This window comes from Poecilia formosa, unplaced genomic scaffold (assembly GCF_000485575.1).
Source record: "Poecilia formosa unplaced genomic scaffold, Poecilia_formosa-5.1.2 Scaffold14, whole genome shotgun sequence".
NCBI lineage: Eukaryota > Metazoa > Chordata > Actinopteri > Cyprinodontiformes > Poeciliidae > Poecilia > Poecilia formosa.
Window position 1 is genome coordinate 1,783,289 of NW_006799953.1, and position 19,259 is coordinate 1,802,547.

At 38.5% G+C, this 19,259-nt stretch overlaps 1 protein-coding gene across 1 annotated transcript in view; it reads left to right on the top strand.

Annotated features, from left to right (window-relative positions):
* gabrb4 (gamma-aminobutyric acid type A receptor subunit beta4) overlaps nucleotides 1-19,259 on the top strand; it is a 62,692-nt gene that overhangs the window by 37,299 nt on the left and 6,134 nt on the right. Inside the window, exons 3-9 of the mRNA XM_007545885.2 lie at nucleotides 946-1,013; nucleotides 1,523-1,743; nucleotides 12,779-12,861; nucleotides 15,865-16,002; nucleotides 16,643-16,795; nucleotides 18,109-18,365; nucleotides 18,926-19,015. Of these exons, the coding sequence (XP_007545947.1) occupies nucleotides 946-1,013; nucleotides 1,523-1,743; nucleotides 12,779-12,861; nucleotides 15,865-16,002; nucleotides 16,643-16,795; nucleotides 18,109-18,365; nucleotides 18,926-19,015 (1,010 nt within the window). The remainder of the gene's footprint in view (nucleotides 1-945; nucleotides 1,014-1,522; nucleotides 1,744-12,778; nucleotides 12,862-15,864; nucleotides 16,003-16,642; nucleotides 16,796-18,108; nucleotides 18,366-18,925; nucleotides 19,016-19,259) is intronic.

Genomic DNA, 19,259 nt, shown 5'->3' on the forward strand with positions numbered 1-19,259 from the left:
TTAATTGTACAAATTGCAACACATGTGCCAGACAGCGTGTCAAAGTAAATTAACTTTGACACAAGTGACAGTGAAAAACCGAATGATCCGACTGCACCCTGATGACACCGTCCTATACGGACTAAGGTAAGAGCAGGAGAACCGTTTGGGAACAAAAGTTAGGGAACAAGCCTGTATTGTTGTTTTTGCTTTTTGATTAGTTGAAGATGATGTATGTAATTGTAAACATGTTCTGTGTTTAAAAACAATAAAAAGAAAAGAAAATCTGGTTTTCTCTTCAGAAGTCAGGGATAACATTATGGACATGTCAAAAGGAGAATTAAGTTAAAGAATACTGTTTAATACTGCTCAAGTCATTGTGTAAGGTGGTGCATTCCTGCCAAAAACCCAAAGGACCTTATTAAGCAATTACAACAGAGCATGTATAAATGGAGAGAGCACAAAGTTCTCACGAGAAAATTGTGTTTAGTGTGCATATTTGTGAGTTTGGGATGGAACTTTTCTGATTGATCTGATTGGCTGGATTTTACACCAATCAGACTAGATGTCAACTATCACCAATCAGGTGATATTCAGCACAGGACTTGACCTAAAAGGAGAAGAAATAGAAGAGGAGGTAAAGGTGGACAAAGGAAAAGATCCACAGGACAGCGAAGAAAAGGAAAAAATCAACAAACTTTATTTTATCCTTACCTACTTATTTTTCTTTGCCCTTCTTCCTCTTCCTTCTTGCTCTTTGTCTTCGAAAAAGATTTGCAGCTGTCACTGCTAGAATTTTCAAGTTTTTTTTTTTCCCCACAATACAAAATTTTGAAAACCATGTATACAAGTGTGTCTCTTTTTCACAATTAACACTAATAATCAGCTGAAAACGGTACTTTTAAGACAATCAACATGTCGAGGCTCATTCTTTGCTTCGTGTTCCTTGTTCCTTTGCCCCTTCAGGTCCTCCAGTCATCGTAGGGATGAGCATCAACATAGCCAGTATCGACTCCATCTCAGAAGTAAACATGGTGAGTTGTGTTCTCCTTGGTCTTGTGTTTGTCCCCCCCTCCACCGTCCACAGGTCGACAGTATCTGTGCCGCTGGGAGGCTTCATCCACAACTCTGCTGCCTGGTTGTGAAACTAACCAAAGACGGAAACTAAGCAAATACTTGATCACGCAGTGAAACTGAAAACATTTCCTTTTGGGGGGTAAGCAGTTAATTTGTTGGCAACTAGTGAGGCAGGCTGAGCAGAGAGAAATACAATATGGCTGATGTCTAAGAAGTGACGTCACTCTGTCTGTCAGCTCTTCTCTGATGTCAACCGCAGGCAGAGTTCAGCTCCTTTTCTTCCACTTTCTCCTTCTTTCCTTCCTTCCATTTATATTTTTTGCTGAATTATCCATTAAGTCTAAGCACAGAGCAGGTTACCTATCTATTAATCACTTTAGATCTTTTTTATTATTGTCCTGTTTTTATTGAAGCTTCCAAATGTCTCCTTTTTACCATTTTCATTTTGTGCGTTCATATTTCGCAGGACTACACCATCACAATGTATTTCCAGCAGAGCTGGAGAGACAAGCGTTTGGCCTACGGAGAGCTGAAACTGAACCTGACTTTGGACAACCGTGTAGCAGACCAGCTGTGGCTCCCTGATACTTACTTCCTTAATGACAAGAAGTCCTTTCTTCATGGAGTGACGGTGAAAAACCGAATGATCCGACTGCACCCTGATGGCACCGTCCTATACGGACTAAGGTAAGAGCAGGAGAACCGTTTGGGTTTCTAGTGAGTCTGTCCAACACTCCTAAGAACGGCAACAACGAGAAGCGCTGTTGTGATGACGCGCTGGAGGCGGAGAGTCGGAAAGAGTAGGAGCTTCTTAAAGAGACAGAGGCCAATTTCAAGGCTTAAACTACAAGGTCAAGTTTCTTTTAAGTCATGTTAGATCAATACAACATTTCTGTAATAACTGAAGGTAACATGCTTAGTTGATTATGCTATAAAATGGCACTATGTGTCCTTTAAGAACTAATGGAATTTCCCTGGTGTTTGTCAGGATTTGCATTTTTGATAAGCTTCTTGCGTTATTTTTTGCAGGATTCAACATTAAAAGGAGATGTGCAGGACAATAAAGTATAGAAAAAAGACAAAAAAAACTGCATAGATTAGAATCTTAAAATCATGTATTTAAGAAACAGAAAAAAAACCTACTCCAGACCTGATACATGAAAAATGCATTGTCCTTCAGTTTCAGCTACTTGGTAATTTGTTTTTTGTGCTAAAGTGCTTTTTTATGTCAGCCAATTATGTTTATTTTGTCTTTTCTTTTTTGCTATTGATTCAACTAATAAATGGGAAGAAACTTAGAAAAAGGTGATAGTCAGAGTTTACCTGTCACATACTTACTTTTTGTTTTGTTTGACCTCTGACCTACCACTTAGTTTGTTTCCAATTTTCATCCTAAAAATCCTAAAAATATTGGCCATAAAGCGCAAAAAAACCCAAAACTGTGCCAGGTTCATCGACAGTGAAATGAAGGCATTGTGAAATTATTCCTATTTTTGCATCAACCCATATGTAATGAACCTATATTTTAGTTTTTACAGACTAAAAAAACAAACAAAATATTCATTTTTGATGTATTAAATTAGCAAGATTTTTTTTTAATATTTTATAAATATTATACCAGAGCTGATCGAGGGAAAATGGTCAGATTCAAATCGCTTACCGATGAATTTCTTCAACTAAGTGAATTATGTCTTTATGACTGATTCTTGTCAGAAAGTGCTGGGAAGTAGCATTTAAATTTGGATCTGTGCCTTAAATTGACGAGACACTAAATCATTCCTTGAGTTTTGGAGCCTTATTTAATACTTAAATGAATAAGATCTACGTTAAGTGTTTTACATAAAATCAAAGATAAAATTTCACTAAAAATAAATCAAATAGCAGACAAAGTGCAAAGAAAAAAAACAAAACAAAAAAAACATTACTCACTGCTGCTATCGATAAAGATCGCTGAAGAAGATTAAAAGAAATTTTACTGGAAAGAAATAATGAAAAAATAAAATTTTAAATGATGAATGGAGAAATTTGCACAGATTTCTTACGCGAAATTATGATTTGAGCTCATAATTTCAATATCAACCTCGAGGCAATCTTGCCCTGCGATGCAGTCGTCTATTTCTCAGAGAAGCTCACAAAGCTTTAATAATTCAGGAAGTTGAAGTGTCTGAGAGAAAAAAGTATGGATACAGGAAAAACTTATCATGCATGCTAAGATACACTTCACCTTCCTCTGACCCTAAGTAAGTGGTTATACTGTATCATGAGGATTTAGAAAAAGGATACATTTCAATTAATAGTGCAAAAAAAACTATAAGAATTTTATCTAATAAAAGCTATAGATAGAGAAGACTAAAACAAACAGAATGAGAGTAAGAAGAACACATTGACATCACCTGTAGCTGTAGAAAAAAAATAATAAAATCATCATCCCTGTTTGTATGCATGTTTGGCCCCAGGACAGGATGAAAAATGACAGATTTATATTTGGCACTAGCAAAGCAGCCTTTAAAGTGTTATTTTTAAAGCAAAGGGTCCGCTAACGTGACTCCAGATATATACTCAGTGTTTCTCAAAGAACGAGAGGCACACTCCGGCACACATCCACTGACCCTGGAAGCCTAAAAAAGAGGTGTAAAATCGTCAGCACCTCTCAGATCATTCTGACAAAGCAGACACTTAGGTCAACAGCAAATGTGAATAGTGGCACCCGTCGAAATTCCCATGGGGTGTTAAAAAAGTTAGATCGTTTTCGCTGAAAATCAGGAGTGATTGTTTTTTTTGTTTTTTTTTTCAAAGTCAGCTCACTTTAATATGGTACTGTGATTAATGCAAAGAAGCTGGTGATGTGTTTTGCTTCATTAAAGAGCTGTGGCAAAGTTCAGATTACGTTTAGGTTCTGTAATGTCATTCTAGAAGGATATAAAATGGAATGATAGTGCTAGCTTACTTTATGGCAGCTAACAAGCTTAGCTAACATAAAGTCAGTTAATTTACTTTCTGTACAGTTAGCTAACTTTACTGTTTGTAAAGTTAGCTAACTTTTAAAGTTAGCTAACTTTACAAAAAGTGTAGTTGGTTTACTAACTTTACTTTTTGAGTGTGTGTGCGCAAACTAACACACACACACGTGTGTAAGGTGACAATGTTAGCTTTCTTTATGTAAGCTAACAATGTTTGCTTACTTTATGTAAGCTAGCACACACACAAGCATGTTAGCTTTCTTTATGTAAGCTAACAATGTTCACTTACATAAAGCAAACAAAGTAGTAACAAAGTAATAAAGTATTATTTCTTTAATTCATGTTTAATGACTCTGACTTGCTGATTTATTGTAGTAGTAGAGAAAATATAATTTAATCTTTACTATTATTGTTACTCCAGTAGAAAGGTCGCCTCACTGGTCTCGAAGTTCAAAACAGGTAAACATGCCAGATTTCCGCTGGTGAGTGTACAACAGAAACTACAGATTTCATACACTACAGAGAAAAAACACAAAAAAATTTCCGGTAATAAATATATAATACATTTTGCCCCAGCCTTGGTGTACAGTGAACAACAGTGAGAGTTAAAAACCAGAGCTACATTTTGTAAACACTTTATTCCTCATGCACCCAAAGTTTTTTAATTCGCAAAAAAACAAAAAGTGCAGTAGGCTAACTCTGCATATATTGGATAAACAGTTCTGCAACATTTAAATGCAGCGTGTGTGTTAATGTGTGTTCGACATAAAAAAAAACAAAACAAAAAAAAACAAACCTTTTGACCACCGTTAATCAAAGCAAGTATAGGGACTCGGGAGAATTCAGTGGCAGGATTGTGCTAAATTACAGTGCGCCATCTGATCTGAATAAACATTCCCAGCTGCTCTGCTCAGCGCTCCCGAAGGCTCCGCTGGAACCGGAGAAGTACAAACAAGGCAAAATAACATCAGGGCTCCGGGCGGGATTTACACCAGCTCTGGGGAGGTTGTGCTTTTGCATGTGTGGAATCATTTAAATTTTCCCTCCCCTGTTAGCAGATCAGAGTATCCACACCTGACCAACATTTACCTATCACATTAGAGCACAACTACAATTTACAGAGCATTTTCAACTACATAAAATGCACTGCCATTTTTTCCCCCAGATACAATATCAAACCTTATTGCGTTTTAGTTGGATTGTTTGTGATAGAGTAACACAAAGTAGTGCTTAACATTAAACATTGAGTAATTTTCAACATTCAAACATCTGAAAAATGAGATGCACATTTGTACTCAGCCCCTATTACTCTGAAACCCCTGTATGAAGTGTGGTCATCTCATTTTCTCTAATTGCATGTTATGAAATAGAAATGATCGGCTTTCTAAATATTGCTTCCATAGTTGTAGCAGAATCCCAATGTAAGATGCAATAACGTTGACGGGTTTCTGTTGGTGGAAAAATCCATCCTTCCTCAAACGATATCCGTTGGTCTCATGTAGATGTCTGGCTGCAACTGATCAACTCTCAGTTCTTTGCTTTTTTTATGAATTGCAATGAATGCCAAGTATTTTGCAGACAGAAAAAAATGACAAAATAGTGAGAAAAGGTGAATTCAAAAAGCCCTTTTTTTTCTCTTTCTTAAAATATTATTTTAGAAAATTAGTCCTCAAAGAGGGGGTGGGGGGAAACCAAGTTTTATAATGATGGGTAAATATTCAGAAGTATAAATAGAACTCATTTCCAGTGATCATTTCTCTCAGCAGTAACGGCGTATGGCAGATGACATCAAGCCCAAGACCTTTTTGTTTTTTTTGTTTTTTTTTTTGCACTGTTCTGTAATTAGCGGCAGCTCATAATCTACATCCAGTGGTGTATCCAGGACCTTTTTACGAGGCTCCTGCAAGCATATAATTAAAGCGCTTTGTTGAAATGTTTGACTTTGCTCGAGGGTTGTATGGAGATCCTTATTATTATTATTATTATTATTATTTTACAGAACAAAAGACACAACCAACTATAGACATTTATAGTTTTTACTCCGGTTCATTTACATTTCGTGGCTCTCAACTTTGACTGTTACACACTGTGTGCGACACATTTTAACCCCGGCCGGTTGAATAAGTCCCCTCCCTGCTCCCCTGCGCCGACGTGTCTGCGCACAGGCAGAATGCGAACCGAGGACAATCACGCCCACAATAAACCCCTTTGTGTGGTCCTTTATTCAGTCACTGTGAAATGTGCTAGTTCTTTTGTTTATCTGTATTTTTAGCCTCTTAAGACAGACTTTCTTGTGATTTTAACATGAGTTGCCTTGATCAACCAGTTCTATTTTTGCGCTTATTCCCAGTACAAGCTGACATAAACTCTGTTTCATAACTCTGCTCTAAATTTTTTTTAATATATCTAACGGATGTAGCACTGAATGGTAATAGTATTTTTTTTTCTTTATGTATGCAGGTTTCTATAACTGGCACAGAAAGAACACATTTACTTTTGTCATGTAAACTGACAGCTGAAGCCAATAACTTTTCATTTAGGAAATGTAGATAGAATATATGTTTCATAATTTTATAAACCCCAAATTATTTAAGTGAGGTTTTCTTGGATTTTGCTAAATTCAGATGACAAGAGAGTAGTTATCTAATACAGGAAGATAATACCTGCTTGCAACAATTCAACAGAACTACTTTGAACCTAAGCAGTTTGAACTGCCTTGTTGCTGAAAATGTGCCATATAAATAAAATGACTTACTTACCTACTTTTACGTTATGTGCAAGTTGAAAAAGATTTGAGTAAACTTTCTTTAAAATTTTTAGTTTTTTTTTCTTGAAAGTCCATTAGAAAAATATAATAATGTATGAAATGTGACCAGTTGTGCAGTTTCTCAAACAGACTCTTTTTTTTTTTTAACTATATGCAAATTGTCATGAAGCATTACAAATTCATGGCATACATTTGGGTAAAGCAACAACTTCTGCTGTGGTTACTATAGATTTTTGATCAAAAGTGACCAATGGCCACCAGTTTATGTGCATTTATTTTCTTTTATTATATTTTTAAACAATCTTATTCAAATCATTGATCATTGATCATTGGTCCTTTGTCAGTAGTTTAGAAGGCACTTTGGTGCCTCTAGTGGAAGAATCAAGTTTCTCAGGAACAAAAACTTTGCCAACTTAAGCCAGTCTTTTTTTTTTACTTCTGGCTTTTCTTGGTAGAACAAAAAAAATGTGATTGTGTCAAAAACAAAAAAAATGTTTTATAGTCGGAAAGACTGTGACAGCCATACATAGACAAACAGCAATGCAGTTCTTTTAAATCAATGCAGTTCATTCAGTCATTTAGCGCCGATTCACAACAAATGTTGTCTTGAGACATTTGACAAATAAAAAGTTATTTCAAGTCAATCACACATGCATTCCAAGTATTCCAAGTTATCAAAAGTTATGAAATTAGTTTTAAAAGTTTCAATCAAAGAAAACCCAGCAGATTGAAGTCACTCCTCATAACGAGCATGTAGTGATCGCTTGCTTTGTTTCGTTGACTTTACAGCAACGCCTGATGAGAAACCACAATTTAACAGGAATAAACGTCCAGCAGAACCTGGCTCAGTACGAGAAGCCAATCTGCCACGACCCACTGGGGCTTTGAGAAAACATGGTTCTTCTATACTTAACACTTCACGCCTGGAAACTGTAGAAATATCTGTCATGAATTCATTTTTGAACATAAACACTCTAATCTGGAAAGTTAAATCTGAAAAGAGCTGTCATTTCACATGAGAAACGTGTAGGAACACACATTTTTGACGTGTTCCTACCATCGTCCAAGATTGATGGAAGTACAATGATGCACATGTACTGTGGATATAATCGCCACGCGCCATCTAATAATCTCTTTGCTTTTGTTTTCGAGAGCATTTTTAAAAATCTTTGCCGTGTTCTGAGGCTCCATCCAAGCGTGAGAATGTCGTTGAACATGAGCTAAAGAAGTCTAAACGTTAAAACGGCGTAGAGCTGGTAGTCCTACCTTGCCTGTGAAATGAGAGGCTGAATCATCATTAGCAGACTTACGGAGGCTGTTTGATAGTGTACTGGGTCCTCTGAGCATTGGGGGCTTTGTTGAGCTAAGCTCTCACCAGATTGTGTTTTCTTTCTTTCCATTCCAGACTCTGTTCTCTCTTGTTCTTCCTTTTATGAAGCCAAGTGCTGTGATAGTACAATTATCTTCTTTGGTAGGGAAGCAAAGCACACAGAGACGACTACGGGGTTAGCCTGCATGGGATCGGAACTTATTGATTTCCCACAAATATGGCCTTAATTGGCGTTAATACATTTGTTTGCATGTTGTTTTTTGTGGGGCTGGCTTTAAAGTCGCATAAGCACCTCGAACGTCTTGAAATATGCTGAGAATAAAGCGAGCTGAGCGCCAGACTGCAGTGCCTGCTCAGGTCTGAGGCAGCTGATCATCTCTGATGGGACTGTAATTTGCTGACCTACATCTGCTGACAAGCCCAAATCCCAAACCCTCGCAGCGAGCCGTCCCGACCCGTGTCTGCTCAAGTGATGACTCTCTCCTGACTTGTTAGCTGCCACATATAAAATCAGTTTTATTTCTGGTGTGCATTTGCCAAGGGATCGAGAATTCATCCCCGTCTGTTGCTTCAGGCGGCTGGCTCTTTCCCCTGCCTTACTCTATCAGGATATGTAGGATTTTTGACTTTGAACAACAGAAAAACGGTGTTTGATTTAAAGCTGAAGTATGTAAGTTTATATATATATATATATATATATATATATATATATATATATATAAAATTCATGATAGGGTCCTCAATTGTTTGCATTGTCTATAAAAAGTATTTGTCCCTTTGCATGCCTTACTATTACGCCAGTACAGACCAACCATCTTGCTGTCTTCAAACCATTCATGCGTAGCTTTAGCCGGATGCTTCGGGTTATTGTCGTTATCCGACAATAAACGTCTTGTGTGGACGCAGTTTTCTTGGAAACCTGGACAACAGTTGTTGTTTGCAGAGTCTCCCATGTCAGCTGCTGCATCTCCTAATCACGCTTGTCCTGGTGGCGTCCCTCACTAATCTCCTTCTTTCACGGTCACTTAGTGTGTGAGGACGGCCTGATCTGGCACCGGTACCGGTAACAGTACGACTGGAAAACGTCAATGCAGTCACTAATGGAGACACTAAAACTAAGAGCCGGAATTTTTTTATTTTATTTTTTTTTACCACATGGCACTTTTGTAACTTTTACAGTGGCTTTCTGGTGTTGGCTTTAAGAACAGTAGCATAAAAAGCACCGTGTCCCCTTAAAGATTTCCGTTGAATTATAAATGATTGATCATTAAATGATCGGATCACTAAAGAAAAACCAGCCAAAGACAGTTTTTCAGTGGTGGTCTCGTTTTTTTTTTTGTTTTTTTTTTTGTTTAGGGAAAAATCTTTTTTATTATGTGAAACATTTATTCTCCCCTAAACCTACAGATCGGCTGAGGCACTGTTGGCAGCAAAGAGAGGCTTGAGATGATTAAGCTGCAGCAACAAACATTAATAAATGTAACAGGGGTTATCATTAAAGTTTTATGTCAAGTTGGCACAGTGTGACACGCTCAAGTCCAGTAAGATTTTGAAAACCGCAGAGTATGTGTTAAGCTGTAATCTTTTCTGGACTAATAGAAGCCAAAAAGCTTCATTTTTCTTCTGTTTCTTCTGCTCTTTAATTTCATTGGAGCTGGACACGATGTGTTGCTTTCTTTTAGTCTACTTGTTGAGTTCTACTTAAAGGATTTCTTTGTCCTAAAGATGGTTCGTGGAATTCGACCAGAAATTGTGGTGAATCACAGCTGGTGCCTCATTCGACGAGGCGAGGCAGAGAAATGTGTGAAAAAAAATTAAATAATAAAAATGCATTTTGTATATTTACTCAGATTATTGTTGTCTGTCAATAAAATCTGATTGGTGGTCTAATATCCATGAAGCCTTTGAACAGAAATATTAGCTACACCAGTGCTTTTTTAAAGAAGTAAAAATAGGCAACAGAATTATGAATTATAAGAACATTTTATGCATTTTTTTCACCGATACCAAGTAACATTATTGTATTTGAGGGAAATGTGGACCGAAGAAGATGCCCTGTATCAAAGTGTTCATAATGACTTGGCAGGTTCTGTTCCTGGGGCAAAACGGGTCCAAGAAATGAGACGTAACCGACTCTAAAACAGTCCAAAATTGTACAAGTTATTTAGGGGACACAGCACAACATTTGGTCGCCATCACAGAGTCATCGGACGTTTTGTTGCAAATTGTCTAAAACTCGTTGAGAGCAAAATATGCAAACAACCAACCCAAGAGCTGAGCAGAATCTGACACGTCCCCATGAGGAACCCGTTCTCCTCCGGGGCCATCGCGTCCCAGAACTGAAACCTGTAGCCGGAGTGGACGAGGCGTTCGGTTCCCACGGACGTGTTCGAGGTAGGGAGGCCCGAAAACCCGGCAACCACTGAACAAGACACATGAGATGAAATGTGAAAACTGGGCCAAGAAATATCTGACGACAGGTTTTATGGACTGTTGAAGTCACTCCGGGCAGACCTGATTGATGGACCTGTGGCTGGATCAGTAGCAGGCACAGAGCGGTGCTTTGACTCAGTCTGCACTTGAAAGTGCAAAGTTTTTGACTGGATCTGCAACTCTTTTGAGAATTTTTAAAAATACAATGCACTTGGCTTCTTTCCCATCTTCGGTTAAATAAACGTGGGGCACAACAAGCTTATGCTGCAGATTTTTATATTGGCTTCAAGTTGGCAAACCTTTGAACGTAAATATTTTTATTGGTTGCCCCAGTAATGTTGCTCGTTAATTTTTTTTTCGCCGTCATTTCAAAGCATTTTCCAGAACAAACAGATCCAATTCCTACCAAAAAGTCCAACTTTAGAGAATAACATCAATCTGTTCTAGCTTCTTTTTTTTTTTTGTTATGCAAAATCAATTTTTTGTTTTAGCTTTATATAATGTTATATTATTCCCGCATCAAAAACACCTGGAGTGGCTATAATTCTTTCAGGCATGTTTGAAAAATCCTTGAATCTCCTGCCTCTCTGGGCCATTCGCTGTATAATTTCCCGTACTCCCTGCAACTTCTGTTAAATAAAGGCGACCTGTGCCACAAAAATCTTTAAAAATATGTATTTGGAACTATAACAAAGAACATTTATCTTAATCTTAGATGTTTTTTGTATTTTAGCTTCTTTTTCTTTTTTTAAACCGTAATTAAGTATGATTCATTTACAAATCTATATGGCCCCTCATGTTGTCAGAGTGTCACACCTACCAACACTAAATAACCTATCATGATAAACTGTTTCATTCCGACTTTTGGTCTGAAATCATGATTGCCAAGAAACCTTTCTTATTAGTGTAATTAGGTCTCTATCTGGTAGCTCTTAGCAGGGAAACATTGAGAGGCAGCAGGAGAGAGCAGTGCAGTAGGGTAGAACAGAATGCAGTTTGTGTAGCTTTGTGCTTGTGCAGCAGAATGCAGCTCATACCTGTCACAATTTATTTATTTATAAAAAATTTTTGTTCGTGCATTATTGTTTTTTTGTCTTTATAGAGCCTTTTTTTTCCTCATCGCGGTCCACAGAAGGAGTACATGCCTCTGTGTATATCTGCCCGAATCAGTTTCGGCGGGAACATATTTTGTTTTCCAATTACCTGCCGACAGAACTCTGGGCAAGCCACCGTGACCAATTTACAGACTCCGTATTCGAGCAATATATTTCCAAGGCAAACAGCTTATTATCTCCTGCATTAGTAATTCTAGGTATTGTACAGGCCTGTGTACATTTGCCCACTGCAGCAATGCAAAACCTTTCGACATTGTGTTTGTGGCCAGCAAATGAGTAGCATCCTTTTTAGTCAGTCACACACAGGAAAAAGATGCATGTTGTGCACATCAAAACTTGGGCTTTTGACACGAGTAAAATATAACTTGTGTTTTTTTTTTGTTTTTTTTTTCTAATTCATTCTTAAAGCAATTGCAAAGGAGGGCATGAAGTTAATGAAATCCAGTATGATGAACACAGAGCAGCTGGCATCAACAGCAAAAATGTAATTGCTAAAATTTGCTGTATGGGTAAATGTCTCAGCTAAATGCAAAAGGACCCCTGTATGTGTAATTTGTAGCAAAAAGCTTTTTTTTTTTTTCATGGGCTGCTGGAAATTAGGACCGACACTAATAAACTGCTATGCATACATCTTTTCTAAAGCTACCTTGCAGAAAGCCGCTGGCAATAAATAACAGCCGTCTGAGGGAAAAAAAATAAAAAAACATAAAGCTATGTGGGATTTACAGTACGTAAGAAAATGGTACATTTCCATACGTTTTGTAGAATGCTAAATATTCATCATACTAAGGAGAATTTGGTAATGCATTTTTATCATAAAAGATCGTAAGGTACGATCTCCGCTGACATTTTAATCGTTGCGAATCGTAATGACAAGGTTTCCCACCAACTCAGATCCACTCAAGGCTCCATGATCGCATTTCCATAGGCATCGATTGACCTATTGAGCAGCAGTAGATCCTTCATATTTTCAACGACTATTAGAGTCACTTTTGAGGCACATATACAGCGATGTTGTTGTGGGTTCGTGAGCTGCGGGTCTCTGTCTGCACCAAAAGCTGTTAAAATCACTCTTTGTATTAACCCGTGTCTTCACGTCTTTCCACTCTGTCCTTAGAATAACAACTACTGCTGCCTGCATGATGGACTTGAGGAGATACCCTCTGGATGAACAGAACTGCACTCTGGAAATTGAAAGCTGTAAGTCCTGCAAATAAATCCATTTCGTGATGAATATTCAGTCACTCTGACCAAATTGATTTCTGCTTTCATTAACCCTTGAGAGCACAAGGCACAATTCGTACGAAGCATTCACTGCTTGATGAATACCTTGAAGTCATTCTCGGTTTCAGAGTATCGGGGCGTCAGTGATTGGTCACATATGTGGGGAAATTTGTGGAAGAACTTGCTGCTATGGCCACTACTTACAAAAGTGCAAATTTCACATGAAACATGCTTTGAAAAATGTGCAAAACTTTGATCGTGCCTTAGAAACTAATGCCACCTTTGAGTTTTTGGAAAGACTTAATCATTCCAAATTAACTTTGCTGGCCATTTTTGATCAATAAGTGTTTTTCTACTAATTAATCAAATTTAAAAATGCTACTGTATTCATGCAACCTAACTTTTTTTTGACATTGTGATGTTATAAACATAAGCTCAAATGTGCTTGATGTGATCCAACACAAAGTAGAGGAGGATTGATATGTGGAAAGAAAAGATGTGGCAAGAGTCCAATTAACTCTGAGCTTCTGTGACACTTCTGAGTAAACATATTTTAGAGCTGCACAGTGCTAACTTTTGCACAACAAATACAGTTTTGCACACAACTGTAGCCACATCCTCTTGCATGGCTTGAAACTGGAAACAAAACAACTTCTTGCTTTTTTAAAGCAGTTGCTTTCTTTTTGCTAACTTTCCATAATCTAATATTTGTAGTTTACAGATTTTCCATTACTTGGCTCTTGATCTCTGCATATCCTCCATAGTTAACTTTTGGTTGTGCTGCTTTACAAAAATGACACCAAAATGTAAAACATTGTATGGATAAAAATTTTGCCTTCATTGTCGCTGACTCATCATTGAATTTCCCAAACGGAGATCATGAATTAATCTTTGCTTGAAATAAACACAGTCAAAGAGTTTCTGTAAAGACACCTGGTGTTCCACACACACACACGCACACACACACACACATAAACACACACATACTTAAACCACAAACAAATCATGCCTCCAGACACTTTAAGGATAAGTTGGACAAATCGATATTCTGAAGAAGAAAAAGCTTGTCGTGTAATTAAAAATTGCATTTGCGTGATCATTTTCACTGATCACGCCATCAGTCACGCAGATCCTGCTCAATACATCAGATTTTTTTTTTTTTTTTTTTTTGTACAAGCTGTTCAGAATAAGAACTGCAGAGTGTTACCTCCGGGGCGCTGGAGTAAGCAATGAAATATAGACAGGCCATGAATTAAAAAGTTGCAAGAATATCTGCTGTTTATGCTCATGGAGTGCTTTGCACTATTGACTCATGCGCATTAACCATCAATTTGATGGATTAGGCAGTCAGTTGCTTCAATTTCATGGACAATGTCACATTTTCTTACCCTATAACCTCGGAGAGATTTAATGGTAATGAATCCTGGTCCTGTAGTAAGTTTAATGCCACCCAGGTCCGTATGTAGGGCTGCGGAATGTGAAATGTGGTAACACTTACCCCGATTGAGAAATAGCTCTGCAGTAAGTGCAGGCTAGCCTATTCCAATAAATCTGCTCCTGTAGTCACTTTCAATTGCTTTGCCAGGAGGAAATGTGTGGCAGCGTCATTGCATGTGACACATGTTAATGAATATTCATGCTGGTCGTAATACATGCGGTGATATAGCTTCATGGGAGTCTGGAGAGAGTGTGGCACGTAATTGTTGGCTGACAGATTTAGGTCTGGGCTTGACGTGTTCTAGAAACGTGTTTGTTTCGGATGGTCTGTATTTCCCCTAAAGCCAGCTTTCTGGCAACTATAAACATTTTACACAAAAAAAAATAAAATACACGACAATTACTCTGATAGTGACGTGACATACTTTAGACATTATTAAACATATGGTATTGATGAAGCAATAACCCTACTCCAATCTTTTTAGAAACTGGCCTAGCATATTTTTGTACAACTCCATCGTGTTTCACTTGCATGGAGCTGGGTCAGAGGTGAAACAGCTAAAGTAGTCACACGCAGACTTACTTGCCAGCTGCCTCTTCCAGATTAGCTGAAAAGACTCCGAGGCATTGCCAAGCCAGTCATGAAATACACTTAACCAAGTCCTGGCTCTGTCCTGGGGGTCTGCTCCATGTGGCATATGGCCAAAGAACGTCCATAGAGAGGCACTGGAACAGACTATCTCCACTCATGTCTGTTGATGTGTAGGAATGGCGACTGTACCCTGAGTTTTTCTTAAATAGCCATAAAACCCTGTTCCCGAGGGCAAGCCAGAACCTCTTAAGAGGAAGCTTGCTTGTTATACAAAGTTTATAACCAAAGATGAATGTTGGACTGTAGATGAAAAGGGTGACCTTTTATTACTACGAGAGACTGACACAACTGCCACACAGCAAAGTAGTTGCCCCATCTGTTTTTTATCTTGACCCTGATATACTTGCTTTCATCTTCTGACATGACAGCAGGACATCTTCAAAGTGCTGACTACTCTAAAGCCTTCTGAATATCACTTTGGATATGGTAAACAGGAACATATCATCTGCATATAATAGCATTCAGATCAAATTAGAGTGACACCATTAGCATAATATTGGCAACAATGGATTAAGACAGTCTAAGGCAATTTAAGAGAGATGGTGTTGATGAAGACATGGTTATCCGGAGTGCTGATAAACTGCCCCGCCTTGGAAGTGCGTGGGATTCCAGTCTGTATCTCAAACTGACTGGAATCCCACTGTAATCCTTAAACTTACCGTCACTTTTATAAAGTTTTGCCCTGTTGAAGTTCTTTGATGAACCTACAGTGATGTACAAAACCACCAGTGCTAAGACCAGAAAACCGTAACCATAAAGGAACCGGTGTTGTACCAATGTCTGATGCAATCAAGGTAGTGAGTTATGCCAGCCAATAGAGGCTCTGCTGCGTCTTCATCAAACATTAATGTCCCCCGTCTTCTTTCTCCTCTAATCTGCTCATGACACAGACGGATATACAACAGATGACATCGTATTCTTTTGGGAAGGAGATGACAAAGCTGTGACCGGGGTTAAAGAGTTGGAATTACCTCAGTTCTCCATTGTGGACGTCCGCCTGGTGTCTAGGGAGGTCAGGTTTACTACAGGTAAGATATTATTTGACTTTCTGTCCGAGTACCTCTAAAATGGCAGTGAAGCAGTCCATAAACAACTGTTTTATAGGTACAGTATACAACGCAGTGAGTTCTGGCAGCACTAGCATTGCACGACTTAAAACTCCGGGCTTTTAATTGGCACAAGGATTGTTGGTTTCACTGCAGAGTTTCCTCAGATTCACTCACTGTGTATATACCCCATATTGTTCCAGTGTAAAGGCGTGAGCACCAATCGTCCAATTTTAAAATGCTCATTTGGTAATATTTAGAGGACAGAGAAAGTGCAAAAAAAAAGAAAAGCGGAAGCAGCTCGCTGAGACAATTCTCACAGGGACGCTGAAGCTGCCTGCTGAGATAGGGGCTTGCAGAAAAATGTGCCGTGTTTGCGACTTTCTGCCATGTTTAATTGGAATCGAACTTGTCCCTGGAAAGGAATCTATCGCTTTGGGGAAATTAAGTGCTCCATCTGAACAAATGGAGAAATGACTACCCCGTGCATTGTCAAAGTGCAGACTTTGGAACTCTTGACTTGTGTCGACGTTTTCCCCCCTACTCCTTCCTTTGGCTTTCTCTGATTTTACTTTTTGTTTTCCTCTTGCCCTTGACTTCACTCCATTCTATTTCCACACAGGTTCATATCCAAGGCTCTCATTGAGTTTCAGGATTAAGAGGAACATAGGCTATTTCATCTTGCAGACGTATATGCCCTCCATCTTGATCACCATCCTCTCCTGGGTCTCCTTCTGGATCAATTATGATGCCTCTGCAGCTCGCGTGGCCCTCGGTAAGACACAGCCACCGCTACGTTATTAAACTTCTTACTGCTCCCGTAAGAATCCGCTAATTATCACAGAAGCAAATAACACACAGCTGTCACACATGTGTAAATGTTCCTGCACAAATCTTCCACATTTATGGACATGGAATAAGGAAGCAAACATGTAGCCGCGGGTTACGAGCGACTCCTGTTAATTTCATTTTGCCATGTTTCTCATTTTGAATTTCCCCTGCCTCTGTTTGATGTTGCCACAAATTGGCTGGTGTTGTGGGGGTAAAAAAAAGAAAATAGGAACAGCAGGGATACAGTGTAATCCACACTAATATTGTACATAATGTGGGCTGATTATTAACCCTGAAAGAGACTACACCCAGTGAGGCTACTATTAGCGATTTCATGTCTAATTGTCTAAATGTATAACGGTGTCTCCAGTTGCCACTTTTAATATTAAAAACTGCTAAAAATTTTAATTTGTCATTTGTCAGAAGGAAAAGCTTGGAAGACTCTTGCCTCTTTTATTGTTCTGTTTATTGCTGATCCTGGCAATGCAAAACAATACAGAGCTACATCTTGCAGCCTCTTCCCTTTCCTAGAACTAAAGTAAATATTATAGGTGCATGTTATTTGTCAGATTACTGTCAAATAAAGTCCACTAGTGCTAAAAAAAACATCCTTAAAGAAAGAAAAAAAAACACTACTAGAGACATTAGGATAAAACCAGGGCAGTAAGTAGTTTACTTATTGCAACGGTGGCTTATCCTTCCACTGAAGCACAGCTAGTTTATAGTTACCATCTCTAAATTATGTTTGGGAAAAAAAGACTTCTTTTAAACCTTCATAAGTATGAAATCCTGGAAAACCGTTTGAGACAATAAATCGTTTTCTGAAGCATTCTTTAAAAACGTTCATTTTTACGATTCAAGCTTACAACGTTAAGCACAGCGATTAATTGTGATTCATTTGATGTCATTTTACAGTCAATCGACAGCGTTAGTCTAATTACAAAAACTAATTTAAAAAGCAGATGAAAAAGTAAAGAATGAAGGCTTTTTCCTGATTCTTTTTAGGATATTATTGTATTTGCATGTTGTCTATATAGTGTAATTTTTATTTTTGTCATTACTGTTGTTTTAATTTTTATGCTTTCTGAAGTGAGGTCTTAATAATTTGGGAACATTTTTGTTAAAAATGTCAGTAGACCTTCCATGGAGAGAATGGGTCCGTTTAGAGAAATATTTAAAAGCACAGGACAACAAACTCTGAGATCTGTGTCTAACAAAGATTCCTTGGCTTCTCTCTCTCTCTCTGTGTGACACAAGGTGTGACAACGGTGCTTACCATGACCACGATTAACACCCACCTTAGGGAGACCCTCCCAAAGATTCCTTACGTGAAAGCCATCGACGTCTACCTCATGGGCTGTTTTGTGTTTGTGTTCCTGGCCCTGCTTGAATATGCCTTTGTAAATTACGTGTTCTTTGGCCGGGGCCCTGCGCAACAGAAGAAAATCAATGAGAGGCTGGGCAAAGTCAACAACGAGCGTACGAGATACGAAGAGAAGCGCCTGAGGGAACAGGTTTGCATCTTCCTTCTTCGCCTTATTCCCTTACCTCTTCCGCGTCGGTCAGAGTTCGAGTAGGAAACAAGACTGTTCGGCGCGAAAAGATTTCTGACCGTAGCCGTATCACGTGAAGCCACTCGTACAGTACGCAAGACCCCGAAGCAATCCTCTCCACATGCATACCGATGTCACCACAGCCTAATACGCATTCACCCACCATCATCCATCGCTTCTCCCTCAAGCACCGACTGCTTTTTATCGAGCACAAACTTTCTCGTTGAGATAGCTATTCATCTAACTCAACGGTGGTGTAAACGTTCTCATTTCTTATTTAGATTGTTGTCTATGTTGATCCTGTAGGCTTTATTCACTCTCACTCTGCTACCTTGTATTTAAAGACTTTTTATGAACAAATGGGGAGGGGAAGAAAATGCCTTTTCAGAATTTCAGAAAAGTTCTTCCTGTTGATCTCTGTCTTACACGTTGTGCAATTTCTGAGAAACTATGACTATATATCTGCCTGTATTTCAGTCGTTTTAATGTTCTTTCCATTTTTTTTTCTTTCGCATTGCAAGGACTCCATTTCCGTGCCGTTTCAAACCAACACCTTCAGGTCATTTACACAGCGAAGAAATCTGTATCTCGAGGAACAAAGAAAAGTTGGGGTACATGCATTTAGCAATCCTATCAGCTGTAGGCCAGCCCATGCCATTTAGAGTCGTCTTGTCAGCATTTCTCAGATGACTTGCCTTTGTCTTGCAAGTGAAAAGAATCAAACACTAAATGTCTATATGAAGAAGCTAACTATTTCTGTTGCATGCGAGAAAAATACATCCCATATCATCCCTGCATTTTGCTTAAGCTTGACAGCTAAAAGGGCGGGAGGGGAGTTTTTATTTTAGAATACCA